Consider the following 16961-nt stretch of genomic DNA (forward strand, 5'->3'; position numbering starts at 1 on the left):
TTTTTCCATGATCCAGCAGATGTTGGCAATTTGATCTCTGGTTCCTCTGCCTTTTCTAAAACCAGCTTGAACATTTGGAAGTTCACAGTTCACATATTGCTGAAGCCTGCCTTTGAGAATTTTGAGCATTTCTTTGTTAGTGTGTGAGATGAGTGCAATTGTGTGGTAGTTTGAGCATTCTTTGGCATTGCCTATCTTTGGGATTGGAATGAAAACTGCCTTTTCCAGTCCTATGGCCACTGCTGAGTTTTCCAAATTTGCTGGCATATTGAGTGCAGCACTTTCACAGCATCATCTTTCAGGATTTGAAATAGTTCAACTGGAATTCCATCACCTCCACTAGCTTTGTTCATAGTGATGTGCCCTAAGGCCCATTTGACTTCACATTCCAGGATGTCTGGCTCTAGGGTGGGTTGCCATTTCCTAATTCAGGTGATCTTCCCAATACAGGGATCAAAACTGTGTCTCTTGCATCTCTTTCACTGGTAGTTGTATTCTTTAATATTGGGCCACCTGAAAAGCACTCATTGAGTAGTAGCAGATCATAAACATAATATGCCAGTAAAACTTTTGTGGAATGTGTCTAAATGCCCTTGGTATTTTGATAGTGGCTACACTGAATCTGAAGATTACTGTGGGTAGTATGGCCATCTTAACAGTATTAATTCTTCTAATCCATGAGCATGGTATATCCTTCCATTTTTGTGTTGTCTTCAGTTTCATTTGTGTCTTATAGTTTTCTGAGTACAGATCTTTTACCTACTTAGATTTATTCCTAGGCATTTTATAGTACATGTCCTTTTTAAATTTCACTATTTCATAATAATTACCCTTAAGTTTTTCAAAGACTTGTTTAACCTTTATAAAATTATCAAAATGAAGCAAAAAAAAAAAAAAAAAACACCCCAAATCTCCAATTTAGGATAAGAAGTTTTAATACTGGAATTTTCACCAACAGCTTTATTTATCATAAATTATTCTTTGTTAAAATAATCTGGAATTTAGATCTAATTTATTTCCTTTTAAAATTTTGCTGATATTTGTGGCTTAATTTTCAGGATTAAGTTTTGACATAGGTATTTAATTTTAAAACTCAAGTTACGATAGCTATTTAGGCCTACATATTTGGTTAATATTTTAAGAGCTTAACATTTATGCAACACCCTTCTAATTCTTAGATTCATAATTTAATTTAATGGTTCTCATACTTTAGTGTGCATCAGAATCACCTGGAGGGCTTGTTAAAACAGACTGCTGGGTGCTGCACTTCAGAATTTCTGATTAAGTAAGTCTTGGGGTTTACCCTGAAAAGTCTGTGCTTCTAATAAGTTCCCAGGTGATGCTTGCTGCTGGTCCAGAAACCATAATTTGAAAGCCACTTTTGTAATTGATCACTCAGTTATTTAGTACATATGTCTTCAATAATATTTTTAAAGAATGATATATTTTCTGAGCCCTTGAATATATGAGAATCTTTGCATATTAATATCAACTTGGATATTTGATTACCCTTTCTTCTAATATGTGCCACTCCATTTTCTTCTACTATTTCGCGTTGCTGAGACCATATCCAGCGTTAGCCTAATTCTATCCATCTACTCTTATAATTCAAAATATTTTGTAGAATGTGCTAGGTAAGTCCCTTTACAGATTTTTCTGGTAATCAGTGAATTCTTTTATAGTTAAATTATTTTTCAATTTAGGAAAGGCTATTAACAGTTTAAATATATATGCCTTTCATTATGAAATAACAAATGGAAAGTGCCTATTAAAGAAACTAAAATATAGAAAGTAAGCTTATAATAGTGATTGGTGTCTTTTCTCTAATTTCCTACTGCCCCACACCCATCTTGCTACCTCAGCAAGAATTCTGTTTTCAGTTGTCTGTATGTCCATCACCTTCTCTTTCATGATTTTGACTTCTTTTTCTAGTCTGTCTACATGTGGGAGAGATTCCTAAGGTTACCCTTCACAACATTGATTCGAATTTCCATGGTATCTATTTTTCTCTGTCATAAAAGCAGTGTGTATTTTGTTTGTGCTATTATTTTTTTTAATTTTATTTTATTTTTAAACTTTACAATATTGTATTAGTTTTGCCAAATATCGAAATGAATCCGCCACAGGTATACCTGTGTTCCCCATCCTGAACCCTCCTCCCTCCCCATACCCTCCCTCTGGGTCGTCCCAGTGCACCAGCCCCAAGCATCCAGTATCCTGCATCGAACCTGGACTGGCGACTCGTTTCATACATGATATTATACATGTTTCAATGCCATTCTCCCAAATCTCCCCACCCTCTCCCTCTCCCACAGAGTCCATAATACTGATCTATACATCAGTGTCTCTTTTGCTATTATATTTTTGCTTTTTTACTATTTTTCCATTTCTTAATTATTTTCCTATCCATTCTGCATCTTCTCATCTCAATCCAACATAAATAAATTGCCCCTGTTTTTTCTGTCTGCTTGTTTGGGCAAATCCCCTCTTCAGGACTACAGGTACATGCATCACTGATGTTCATATTTCAAAGGTAAATTGGTAGGCTCTAGCAGACCATGGGAGTCTGTGAGACTAAAGTAGGAAAGTTTTATCTTTTCTTCCTTGCCTTGATCTCTGACACTCTTTACAGATGGAATATATGTAAAACTACATAATTCCCAGTGAACAGATACTAGGAGTCTTGGAGTTTCTAATTCTACTTGAAGATCTTAGCTTATGAGGATTAGAGCTCTTAAGCATTAGGCATTGCCTCCAGCTACTCCTTGCCACCCCTCACAGAGAGAGAGAGAGATGAAGTTTTCATTCATTCTAGAATCCATCTTATGGCACTGACACAACAGCAATTCTGCTTGCCTTAAAGTAGGTATAAAAGTTCTAAGTACTTCTTGGCTCTGTTTTTATCTATTCCTGGTTTAGAAAAATCTCAGAAAAATTATCAAAAATATTCTCATAAAAACAGCTCTTTTGATACATTCAATCATATGCATATCCTCAGAAATACCTGGTCAGGAGTCCTATAGGAGTGACAAAGAAGAGCCACTAAAGATGTATCCCATCCCCCAGATTTGATACTTTTATGTAAAGTTCAACAAACAGAAAATTAGCAAAAATTGTTTGACATGTGTGACATCTGGCTAAGTTAACTCAATGTTATGTTGCTCCTTTGAATTTTTGTCAGTCTTTATTTTTTCATTCCTGTTTCAGTGAGAATTTTGGAGAATCTATCTGTAGGTCTACTCATTTAAAATATAAATTATTATTAGAAATATCAATGACTAAACTGAACCATCAAAGATATATTGGTTCACTTCATTTTCCTTAAAACAAATATCTCAAATTTTTATATGAATTATGATAACTTGTGATGGTGACAGTTCCCACATTAAAATCCCCTCCCAACCCTGCCAAATGAGGACTGAAGATCACAGGTGCTGAATCTCCCAAGATTCTTGTTGAGAAAAGTAAGTATTCCTGACCTCACCTCAGATCTACTGAATGAGATGTAAATGACAGTTAACAAAGCCCTTAGGTGACAACATCACATAAAACCTGTTGGTGATCCCTGTTATAAACCTATATAAAAATGGTAAAACTAAACAAAATTCTTTTGGAAATGATTTAGAATAATGGACAAGGAATACACATGCAAGTACACACACAAACACACACACTATTTCTACAAAAAAGTTATCATACCCCCATCAAGTATAAACTTGCTGTTAAAACGAAGATTTAGGAAGCTAGAAAAGCTAAGGCAAAAAGACAGTTCAACTACACAAACTACTATTGTTAGCCCAATTCATTTCTACTATGTTTTATTTTACACTATTTAAGACAGAAATTTATAATTCCATTTTAACATTGGACTAAACACTAAAGTAAGAGAAAAAAATGTTTGGAACTAGTGAATAAAAACCCAGCACAGAAATAATTTGATCCATTAAACCTTTGGCATCTGCCTTGAAAAGTACATATGTTTCTTTGTGTTATTTCTCAGTATATTAATATGAGAAATGCATGAAGCACAGAGGTTAATAGGAATACTGAGAGGTTTACTAGACCACTTACAGTATAATTGTGACCTGTCATTACTGTGGATTTTTTTAAAACAGTGATTAATCTTAGTGGTATATTTATAGGTTAGTTTCAGCCTAATTTTTTTTTTATTGTTAAAGAAATACAAAAGTGGTTCTCTGTGTATTTTCGGCCTACAATATGTTAAGAACATTACAAAAGCATAATAATGTAAATTAATACAGGATGAACTGGAATAGGAAATCTGCTATAACACAGAACAATTTATGGTTAAATTCATAATATCAAGAGTAGGACAACATAAATCCCAGTATACCTAGGTATCAGCTGTGTGACATTACAGAATTTACTTGGCCTTTCTGTGCCTCAGTTTCCTTTTCAGTAAAACAGGTCACTACCTGTGACCACTTGAGCAGGCTGTAGTGATTAAATGGTATCACATATGAAAAGCTTTTAGTATCTGGTGCATAGTAAAATGGCCTATTGTCTATTAGAATTTCTTAGGTACCAAAAGCTCACCAGCAAGTCAAGATGGATGGCAGAGATTAAGAGGCAGTCTAATTCCAAAACTTTCTGCATTAAACACAGCTGAAAATTAGGACTCAAAAGGCGTTTCTTAAAAAAAAAAGTGTTTCTTGCAGGTCAAAAGCGAAATGTGTTAGTCACTCAGTTGTGTCCTACTCTTTGTGACCCTGTGGACTGTAGACTGCCAGGCTCCTCTGTTCACGGAATTTCCCAGGCAAGAATATTGGAGTGGATTGCCATTTCTTTCTCCAGGGGATCTTCCTGACCCAGGGATCAAACTCGCATCTCCTACATTGCAGGCAGATTCTTTTGCAGGTCTAAAAGCTGCCTCTAACTTTCCTATGTTTGGGTGGAGATGACAAAGAAACAGCAAATGCCCCTGCTTTTACGAAGTTTATAATCCAATTAGGTCAGTCATTAAAGAGCTTTGCTAAATGAACAAAATGTTCAAGACACATTCCTTGGGACTCTTGATTTATGTCTATATACTTCTTTAAAATTAATGAACAGGGATTAAAATTTCTTACATCATATCATGCCCAATGTATACTAAGAATGTCTCACCTTATTATTTTATGTTTATCTTCTTTTGTTTTAAACCAGGGAAAGTGAGAAATTATGTAGCTTACATTTTCCCTTTCAGAAAGGGCTTAGCATTGATTTTTTGGCACAATTTCTTCCCCACCTCATAATTTTCAAAATGTCCTTTTCTCTCTCTCCATTTAATGAAAAACAAACATCTCCGAATTACTTAATAGTGCTTTTTGCAAGCTCAGTTGAAATTATGGAGGAGATGGTACTGCTCCTGTAGAAAAAGATGAATCTGTCCAAAATGAAGGTGAGACAGTTGTAGGAATACATGGTCATTTGTAACTGACTGAAGATTACAAAGAAGGAATTAGGAAGGACACCCAAAGTTTGTTCTTAGCATCATAGCTGAATGAAGCCCTCATACAGTTTATCTAAGTCAGTAACAAATAAGGTTATTTGTAGCTATATTGATGACAGTTTCATTTCAAGCAAATGCTGCGTGATTATACTTTAAGAAAATGCCTGAATGCTTCCTGTCTTTTTTGGTGTTGTCTGTTCAATTCAAGATTTTTTCCTAATTCACCTATTAGACTCAATTTTCCAATATGGAGATGAAGTGATACAGATAATAAGGGACACGGGTTTCACAAAGTTCACAGGCTTTCAAATCCAGATAGAATAAATTTTAGATTACTAAGTGACATTTGTACCTTATTAGAATTTAATAAGTATACCATATTTATACCATTCAGATGTATTGTGGCAGATTTTGGATGAAAACATTGATAAAAATGCCTAGTAGTTCATCTTTGGAGACAGATCTTACTTTGAATCTGACATGTCCTGGCTAAGTAAACTTTGGCAAGTCACTTAACTATCTGAAGTTTGAGCTTCTAAGACTGTAAAATGGGCCTAGTAACAGCCACCTCATAGGGTTATTTAAATAAGAATGCACTTAGAAGTGTTTAATACAGTGTTGGGCACATAAAGATCATGTTATTAAAAAGCCTTGATACTCCACACAGCTGTTACTAATTTTTTGAATAGCCAGGGCTGAGGAGCGGAGAAGGCGATGGCACCCCACTCCAGTACTCTTGCCTGGAAAATCCCATGGATGGAAGAGCCTGGTAGGCTGAAGTCCATGGGGTCACGAAGAGTCAGACACGACTGAGCAACTTCACTTTCACTTTTCACTTTCATGCATTGGAGAAGGAAATGGCAGCCCACTCCAGTGTTCTTGCCTGGAGAATCCCAGGGACGGGGGAGCCTGGTGGGCTGCCGTCTATGGGGTCACACAGAGTCGGACACGACTGACGCGACTTAGCAGCAGCAGCAGCAGCAGGGCTGAGGAATGCAGAAATACTGATCAAAATGCTAGTTCAAACTGCTGGACTTTTGGTAAAAGCACAGCAAAGGAAATTAAGCCACCAGACCAGATTCCTTTGCCTCCTCCATTTCAGCCTTAACTCTTCCCATACCATCACTCCTGTGTCATCCTGGCAGTCTGCACCTTTAATGCATCAGATACTGCCTAGGCCTCATCAAGGAGTTCACCATGCCCTATACTTAAGGACCTCTGGGAACTTATCAGGTATTCACATGATACACAATTGTCTAGGTTGCACACCAGGACACTCCTTCACCCAAGAAGATTGCAGGTAGCTTCCAAGGTTGATAAGCATTATGGCAAACAGGCTATAAACATGACTGGGAGACTCAGCGCACAGTGTAATCCTGAGAACAGCAGAGATACTGTGCACTGGAACAGACTATCTCCACAGCATTGGTGCCCCCTCCCTTTCACTGACACGAGGATACCATTGTATGGGGACGGCAGGAAAGAACTAAGTGAAGAGAGAACAGGAGGCTACCAATACTGTTGTCTTCTATATTTTAAGAGTCTGAGAAAATAACTAGGTTCATTGATATTTAAGAGCCTGTCCTGGGAGAAAACTGTTATTATTCAGTATGTTAGTATCTATACAAAGTCTAAAAGGAAAACATAGTATTTCACAGTCGTGAGCTTAATTTTACCCTTGTCTGTCTCTGACACCTGTTTCCTCTTGAAAGGATTACTAATATCCATAAATGGTCTTTAGTGGCACTCAGAATGGATTCTCTTTGCATAAACAGTGGTTTGCATTCAACATTTAATCTGGAATGGGGTGATATTTTTCCTATAGTGAAACCTCAAATACTGTGTTCTACAAGTTTTCTAGGAATTATTTCTGACCCTATTAACTACAATTTGTTTCAGATACTTAACTGTGGGTAGAGATTCTGCATTTATTTATAGGATACCATGAGTCTCTAATTTTATCATGGATTAAAGACTTTTAGGTTATTTTTGAAATAAGTTATTCAAACCAAATGCTCAGTGACACTAACTGTATGTCATCTACTGTTCAATGCATATTCTCTAGCTCAGGATTCATGTATCAGAAATTCAAGAGGAAGCCTCCAGTAATCTGTACTCTAATATGTCCTCCAGGTGCTGGCACACATTGAAGTTGGAGAAGCACTGATCTCCTGGAGTCTTACCTCACCAACAAGACTCCATAAGTAAAAATTAGCTACAGTTTAGAAGCTAAATAGAAATATTTCCTTTATCGCCATACATGAGTGCTGGTACGTAAAAGAATCACACATACAAATCTTAAGTCCAACAATTAAGAGTTAATCTATATATTTTCTACTATGTGATCAGGTATTTGCTTCTAGAGGCTTTCAAGATCTTTTACTGAGAACCATTTTGATAGGTCTCTAGATGAAAGGAATAAATGCATTAGCTGTATAGTCAGAGTTTACTGGAGAGTTCAGACCAATGCTTATGGATTTCAGCCAACGCGTGGATAAAGATGGCGAAGAATCTCATTCTAGTCATGCCCTCCTTTCCTAATTTCCCTTTTCACTGTTTGGTCTTCCACTTTTCCTTAGGGAGCCGGGTGATTGATAGCCTAATCCAATGACTGTATTACAGCTGCCTCAACTAGGACTCTTTTCCTTATCATTAGCAGTTAGCCTATGGTTAAATTCACAGCTCACTGCTTGGTACAGCCCCTGAGATTTAAGGGTCTGGCCTTTAGAAAATATTTAACATAAAACTGAAATCTTGACATACTGAGAACTCAGTTCTCTGCAAGGCTTCTTTAATTAATCCAATGTACTGTTCCATTGTTCTGTATGAGACTGTGACATGGTGAACTGTTTCTGAAGCTTACAGAGATGTGTAGCTCTAAATTAAATAGTCGCTGACGTGTACCTACACCGATTTTTTAGTACAGTAGATATGCATGAATCTGTGAATATTTAAATTCAAGCTCAAACAGTGACACAATACTCTCTAGTTTTACTTTCATAATAGAACATTTTTATTAATTTCAAGCTTGAAATCATTATGAAAACACACACAGAGGAAAGAAATTTAATAATTCATTACCACCACTGCAAAGGTAAGTTTTCTTAATATGCTTGTCAGGGTCCTTTAGTTTACAAAGTCTATCAAATATTTTCTTAGGATCTGGTAACAGATATTATTTTCCTAATTTTGAACAAAGAAAACAAATATAATATCCAGATACCCAAGAATTTGTTGGCTCTTAAACAGTATTCATTTTTATCATTTCTCTGCAGTTATTTTAAAATACCTAAGGAAATAACGTAGACCTTGATCTATGCTTTAAACCTCTGCCCTAGCTCCAGTCCGTCCATGAGCTGTAAGCATCTATGAATATGGCAGCTGAGTCCCAGATGAAAAATTATGCATCTCATAAACTGCTATTCTGCTGAAATGTCAAGCCAAGCCAAGGCTGTACCTCAAACTCAGCACTTGGCATTTTCCTTCTGTCTGCTTTGTTGCCATGAAGCAAACATGAGCAGTGCGGATTTGTGTAGGGCAGGTAGCAGGCGAGCTCACTGTCAAAAATCTATTATTAGGGCTCTGATCTCCTGCATAGACCAATGACGGCCAAACAGTGAGAAACTCTGGCTTCAGAAAAAGCAATATAATGCAAAAGGAGATTCTTTGTCCACCTGTACATGAATATATTCAAATAAGCATGATTTAAATGAGAAGAGTTCTAATGGTGAGCTTCTCTCGACTAAGCTGATAATTTATAAAGAAAATTATAATTCAGCATCTTTATTTGATATGCCTACTTTTGACTATCCTGTAAATATACTACATATATTTTTATAACAAATGCTTTAAGAATTTGATCAAACTTGTGATAGTCTAAGAATGTTTTTAAATATGTGAATAACAGACTAGACTATTTTGCATTATGTTGGTACATACTAAAAAAAGAAAAGAAATAAATGAGTATAAAGTGACAGGTTCTTTTAATTATTCTTTTTGGTATGATTTATGACTACGTTTTTATTCATTTAAATATTATTTTTATCAGGTTATTTTAGACATTTCAGTATTAACAGCTAAGTTCTTATTGATAAAGATGGTTACAATAGACAGCTGAGATTTTATGACATAGTAGGCGTGTTTTTCTGAAAGGATTTTATGCATCAGTAATCATGTGATTGACACAAAATAATCCAGCCCATTAAAAACTACTTCTTATAAAAAAATACCAGTACTGTATTTTAAGATATAATCCTAACGTATAGTGTAAGAACGTCAAGAAATCTTACCAAAATTTTCAGTTGCTTGCACATATAAAAATAGTTATTCAAAAGAAAATGAAACTGAAACTTTGGAGTTTCCAATCTAGTGTAAGTTTTGTTGTCTTCCCCATTTTACACATAAATTAGTGTAATTTAGTTACTAATAAATACAAGAAAATAAGTTTACGTTTATGACTGGAGCAGGTTACACTGGACTGTATTTATGTAGTGCCTGGTAGTAGTACATACTGCTAGGCTATTGCACAGTCCCAACAACCTTTCAGTAACTATTCTAAAGACAAACATAAAATATGCAGTGTGGAGCCAATGCTTAAGATTCTTTTTTAAGCTACTACATCGATCCCAGCAAGTTTGCTGAACTATACACTTTGTACTCGTTTCTAGCACTACATTGGCACAGAGTTATAAGTTGATGGCACATTTCTAACCTGCACCTTCTTTTATTGGTAATTCCTATGCCATGTTGGTTTTACAACACACACACACACGTTTAGGCTTGTAAATATAAGCCTTCAATGTCCAATAGCCCACACTGCAAGATTTCAAATCACACATCATTTATTTGTAGAATGTGAGAGTATTTATGGAGTACACCATTATCATTTGCTAAGAAATACAAAATTATTTAACCTCTGTAGTAATCCTTCATGTGACTAGAAATATCTAGGTTCCTAGAAAGAAATCAAATCTTGAAAGCCATCTTTGATGAATTATTCAGAAATCAGTATAAAGATTGAAAGTATTAGTAGTGAATAATAATAGTGTTCTATTGTTTTAACTGAGTAACTTGATACAGATTCAATAATTTCAAACATCTAAAATTTGAAATTAAGAACAAGAATTTCCCTTTTTTGACAAATAAAGTTAGCAAGCAAATAAAAGTACAGGTTTATTTTTCAGCCTGTAGAAAGTAAATTTTATCGAGCCTTCTGCAGATAACTTTCAGAACTTTTCCCTATATGTGGGTATGTATGTGCATGTGATTACATGTGAAAGAAAGGAAACATGTACTGGGCAACAGAATAACAATAAACCTAAGGAGTATGCCCATTCCCCACTGATAAAAAGAACCTTTTAAAACACAATAAGGATCAATAACAAGACTCCTTTAAATGAGTTTACCCCATTCCTTGATTACTGTTTCTCCTGATGCAGTTATAAATGAATAAAGGTTATCCTCCTGAAGTCAGTTGCAAGAAAGACATAACTTTAGTTATGCCATATAGGACTCATTTTTAACCATCTCTAAAAGTGTGGTCTTATCCACAGAGATGATTTCATGTGAAAACATCATACCACAGACGTGTAATACCATTTATATAGGTGATAGTAATCACTGAGTTAGGAGTGGGCTTAAGTATCTTTATTATTTGGGGATAAGATCAAGAAAAAGGTCAAAGTTTGAAACTAAATACAAAAAAATAAACAAACTAAAAGTAAGAAAAATAATGAATAATTAACTTGAGGACAGAGCTAATAAATAATAATCCTGAAGAGATTAGTGTTTCTTCTGACCAAATAGGAGCAAAGATTTTTCTCCCCTCCCTTCAAAAAAAGGAAAATCCAGGAATTTACTCAACTCTGTAGTGATACAAGTGTTTCACACGGATTCTAGAATGAAGAAAATTGGGTGGTAACAACAGGGTATGAGGTCTCTACTGTTCAAAGAAAGGTAGAGAATATTGATCCTTTAGAGTCAGTGATTTGGACAGAAGTACTTGTATGGTGGAAAACTTAATTAGTCATCCTAGTTTCATGAAAATATTCCTTATGAATACTGAACAAGATTTCTTTTGATACTATTCTCATTATGAAATCACCATTAATAGACTCATACTGTTATCATGAATCTTACCAGGTATTTCTCCTACAAGTAAAATATAGGTTTATACATCATTCTTACTATGAATTGGTTCATATGTCTGACCATCCTCCCTACTCCAATTACCTACAGATGACTTGGCAAATGCATTTTCTAAAATAACAAAGCTGAGGACGACACCTTGGGATGAAGTCCTTACTCTCCCTCTTGATATAAATTTTAAACTTCAACAGGTAGAAGTTACCTGACTTAATGACTTCTATAGGCAAAATGACATTTCTATTTAACAAAAAAACCTCCCTCTAAAACAGCAGCTTTCCAAAATTTTTGAATTAACCACAGTAAAAAAATTCATTTTATATCATGACCTGGTACTGAAATATACCTATGTATGCATTACATGGATAACTAAAAAAGATGTTTAACCACTGCTTATCCCACCCATGAGCAAAGCATTTGGACATTTTTCCTATCCAATTTCATTAAAAAACAAATGATTACAGTTCATTAAGCTTGGTTCCATAATACACTCATAAGCTGGGAACCAAAGTTTGAGAAACATTGCTTTAGAATACTCTAGAATCCAGACTAATCATATTTAAAACAATGAAACTGACATTCCTTAGCTGAGGTTCTATTTCTGAAGCTAGCCCCCTATCAGCTAACGTGTCTTAAAGGAAGGACATTACTGAAATGTGAATATTGTGCTATAGCATGTACACTACTCCAAGCTCCTCAGCATTTCCCTGCTGAAACAAAACCAAAACCCCCATTTCAAATAACAGGAATCTTATTCTGAGGAAAAACAAAAACACAAAACAAAAACTGATCAAGAGCTAGAAGGTATAGAAAGAGAAAAATATCCTTTCCCGGCAATAAAAAGTATGTTTTGTATTTCAGGTGGCTATCCAAAACTGAACTCTTTTCAGCTTTCCCTTAAAAAAAAAAACCAACAACAACGACCAAAAAACCCCTATGATTCCAGCAATTTTTCTAAAAGTAGATATTCCAGTGTTCTGAGACAAGACTTGAGTAAGTATTAGCACTGGAAATGAGCTGTGGGAATTTTTTTTTTAATTTTGTAAAAATACCTGGCATATTTTGTGTGGTTTTCTATACCGAAACAGAGTAATTGATAAAACTAGGAATGGTATTTAGCCATTTTGATATTTTCATCATTCCTAAACTTTGAAGCCATTATTATTCAACACATTTTGCTAGGCTAGGTTTCACTACAACTCATTCTGAAGGTACTTTGTTATAGAACTGACTTCTATCCTAAAATATATTATCATTGCCAGTTTAAACTGTTTTTCAGATTATATTACCTTTGAATTAAAGCAAACATTGCCTTAAAGGAGAAAAAACTATTAATTCCGTCAATATGGAGAGAGTCTATTTTCAAAACAAATTGTTTAATGTTAAAGGACTGAATATAGACCCTATTAGAAATGAGGTACAAAACCTTAAAAATATTAGGGACACTTTGTTATTTAAAATTGAAGTTCCACACAGGTTTGGCTGAGTTTATAGCTGAAGTGAATATTTATACATGAGTTTATAAATCTTAGAAAGAGAGTTTTATGGAAATGTTAACAGGCTGTGAGGTATAGCTGAACTTGTTTGCAGGTACCACTATAATTCCTAGTGTATGTATGCTTAAAAGACTGCAACACAAAAGACTTTTTCTAATGCTGTAATTCCATCATTTTGTTAGACTGAGTTATACTATGGGAGAATATTCAGAAACTGCAGCTCAAATGAGAAAACGTGAATGGTGTTACTTACATAAAATACTACCGCAATAGTTCTTTTATTAATTTTTAATGTTCAGTACCCTCTGTGACCTCCTTCATTCTCTTGCTGTCAACATGGCAGGCTGGAAAAATTGAAACGGGCTGACAGAAAACACAGGGCACGTTACAGCCCAACTCTGGAATCTCACAACTCTCTGAGACACAAGCTAACTCGATCCACCCTACTCTGCATTACAATAATATTTAAGGCCCTGTTTGATAGCTCCTGATAAAAGGGAGTTCTGTCTGGACCCTGAACAGGTGCTCCTCGTCAGCCTTCCTCTTTCTGACATTGTGGGAATGGCATTCAATTAAAAGCAGAATATACTCTTAAAAAAAAAAAAGCATGGCTTATAGCCACACTTCACGCTCTCAAAACATAATACCTCAGCATGGAGAGAGCTTTATTTGTGTCTATGCAGCCTCTTCCAAAAGCACATTTTGGTCTGATTCAGCAAAGCTTTTCTTGAACAGTGGGACACTGCTATGTTATGTATATTTACCACTGTCTCTATCACCAAGGAGACTAATCCCCATACCAGTACAGTCAAGAACCTCACAGCACCGTCTTTGCACGACCAAGTTCATGTTGTCACAGCAACAGACTGCACAGAGGAAAGACACTGAACGGGACTTTGGGATTAAAACTTCTCTTTCTGTTTCAAATGCAAGTGTTTTATGATGAGAAAATGTGCGCGAAGGTATGAGGTCTGCAATATCTTGAAATGGAATGTTTTAATGGTTTATTTCACAGTTGTGAAAGTAAGATTTTTGAAGAATGAAGATTTCAAACTTCTAGGAAGAGTGGAAACTAACCCAGACTATGGAAAAAGGTATTAAAATCACTGTGTTTATATTCTTCTTATAAGGCCTTTGTATTAGTTTTTACTAATTAGTAATGAGATAACTGTGACAATGAGAAATCCTGAGTAATGCACAGACCACAAGAGAATAGAATTTGTGTGAAGCCCTATCTTGGTATTCTCTCTTCTTGTGCCATCACTCACTTGATGGATCTGTTCCATTTGTCATAACTATTAGGAATTTTGACAAGCAGTGAGTTATAAAAATTTGGAATCAAAAAAGACACAGCATTCTTGCTGGTAACATGGTCTCTTGAGTTTTCACCAATCCTCAAGGAAGCAGAAATGCAAGAAGAGGGTAACACCTACCGGACACTCCGCCATATGTAGTCCGCTTCTCACGGCCCACTGCTGGCCAGGGTGTGCCATCAGCTTTTAATCCCATGAGACCTGAGACAGTGTTGGTAGCTGTAACACCATCTGCCCCACCTATGAAAAAACACAGCATTCATCTGCAGCTCTTAAAGGAACAATTGTTAAAACCCATTCAAACCCACACAATCCAGGAAAATGCACACACTACTTTCTCTTGACAGCTTTTCCTCTCCTCAAATGTATCCACTAATTTCATTCCCATAATTATGCTTAAAATGCTAGACATAAGAATTTTTAATTATCACCACTTTATTTTTCCAATTATTATACAGAGTTGTGTTTTGTACTCAGTGTTATTTTCCAGGTAATTTACAATATCTTTACAAATCAGGATGCAAATTCCATTGGATAGCATGCAAGCATATATGATTTGTAAAACCATGCACTGATTGTACAATTGATGTATTCAAGATATTTATTGAGCATATGTTTAAGGCAGTGTACTAGCGTCCATCAAATACAAAGGGAGATCATAAGAAATTTCACCTGTGGAAGCAGCTATCTTATTAAAAAATTTCATTAAAAGTTCAAATGCTGTTGCTGGACTGTTACATTATGAGGTCATTTATTTTGCAGTGGTCTGCTGTGACTGTGGCTTTGTTTTCTAATTCTTTGTGTGTAAAGCAGGTACTTATTAGGAAAAATGATAGATATACTTGTATTCCTGGCCCAAAGTTGGAAGTCCACCCACTAGGTTGAGTATAGGTATAGATCTATTACATTTGTGAGATCAAGTGCTCAATTTAATAACTTTCTTAAAGTTTAAACAGAGATGTACACATAAAGTGATAGATGAGATACATTTTATTATGCCTACGAAATTTAGGCCCAGAATACATAAGGAGGCAAACTGATGTGAGTTGGGTTCTTACCTTCCTTTGCAGCTCTGGCTATGCTTACAATATCAGTGACATTTGGGGTCAACTTGGCAAAAAAAGGAATCCGAACAGCTTGCCTAACCCAGCGACAGATGTTCCGCACCAGCTCTGGATCCTGTTCAAATAGGTCAGTTAAATATAGAAAATAATTAAAGAATTGTGATCAAAATGTGTACTGGAACAACAGCAAAGCTGGAGATGTGCAAGACAAATCCAACCTGACAATGAGCTACATGATAAATTTCTCAAATTCTTCCTCAGTATTACACCTAGGCTCATTAGGGAACGAAGGTTAACACACTTCAAGTGAACTGCAAATTCATCACATAAAGGTTAAATTCCTCAAGGGAGCCTTTGGAAAATAAAATTACAAAGAACCAAATGGAAAGTGTTTCCCACTCACAGTTAAATAATATTAGAAATAAAGCATAGACTTCTGGGGAGGTAAGTTTGAGAAACATCACAGAATTTCTAACGACCTCATTGGTTTAAGCCTATAAAAATATTTGAAGAGCTGACTCCCAGGTGAATGATATGAAATCTGAAGCTTATTGTTTTCATTATTAAAAGACTTAGTTTTGTTGAAGTATATTCAAAAGAAAATATGTGACTTCCTAGTCGATCTAATTATGATATATAGTATATGCTAATATGGGATAATTCAGCCTTAGGTTATACACGAGCTGATCAGTAACTTTAGCTTACTTCTGTAAATGTTACTAAGATCTTTGCAGTACTTTTCAACATTCATCTACTTGAAAGAATTGATCAAAATGACAAAAATGAAACAAAATATCAAACGCTCATTTTTAAAAGCAAGGCATAGACATTTTCCTGAGCCTGTTTCTTGTGATTTTTCAGGCTTCTTGTTTCTCATGGGACAAGTATCATTTAGAGGGCAATCACCTTCCTTTCCATTGAAAATAACTTAGCAGTAGTAATATTCTTTGATTTCAACACATACAATAGTCCTTTTTTTCATTACTTTTAGTGCAAAATTTATTCTGACAGGTAATGATAATGTGCTTTGATAAATTACATTAAAATATGCAATAGCAATTCATTATTGAACTTGGTAATATTTTCCTAGGAAGTTAAAATGCTTTATTTTTTTTTTTTAATTAAAGATCCACCCAGAAAAATACAGACATATATTTACTCCATGGAACATGAGGCAAGTATTTCATTTGTAATTAATATTTTTATATGTAAGAAAGTTGCTCTTTGCATTTTAACCTTTCAAATTCTTTTAAGACTAGATTTCTAATGTTTTAACCTTTAGAAAAGAACCTTTTCACTTAGGTTTAATGTATCTTGATCAGTCATCTTGTATTACTCTAAAAGTTACGTATGTGCTAAGACATTGCAATGAGGTAATTTCTGTAGATTGTTATTGTCTCTATTCAACAAACTAATAATTTTAACAAGAAATCTTTGACTTGGCTTGTTCTCTTTTCAGAACAGTAATTTCTTCATTAAACATAAATATTAA

General features: G+C 35.1%; 1 protein-coding gene across 1 annotated transcript in view; it reads right to left on the reverse strand.

Moving 5' to 3' along the window:
- The window catches only part of LOC105003358 (dihydropyrimidine dehydrogenase [NADP(+)]), a 469109-nt gene that overhangs the window by 230700 nt on the left and 221448 nt on the right, over nt 1–16961 (reverse strand). The window contains exons 5-6 of the mRNA XM_010860499.1: nt 15464–15584; nt 14526–14645 (exon numbers count right to left, since the gene is read on the reverse strand). Coding sequence (XP_010858801.1) covers nt 14526–14645; nt 15464–15584 — 241 coding nt within the window. The remainder of the gene's footprint in view (nt 1–14525; nt 14646–15463; nt 15585–16961) is intronic.

Source organism: Bison bison, unplaced genomic scaffold (assembly GCF_000754665.1).
Source record: "Bison bison bison isolate TAMUID 2011002044 unplaced genomic scaffold, Bison_UMD1.0 scf7180017864466, whole genome shotgun sequence".
Classification (NCBI taxonomy): Eukaryota; Metazoa; Chordata; class Mammalia; order Artiodactyla; family Bovidae; genus Bison; species Bison bison.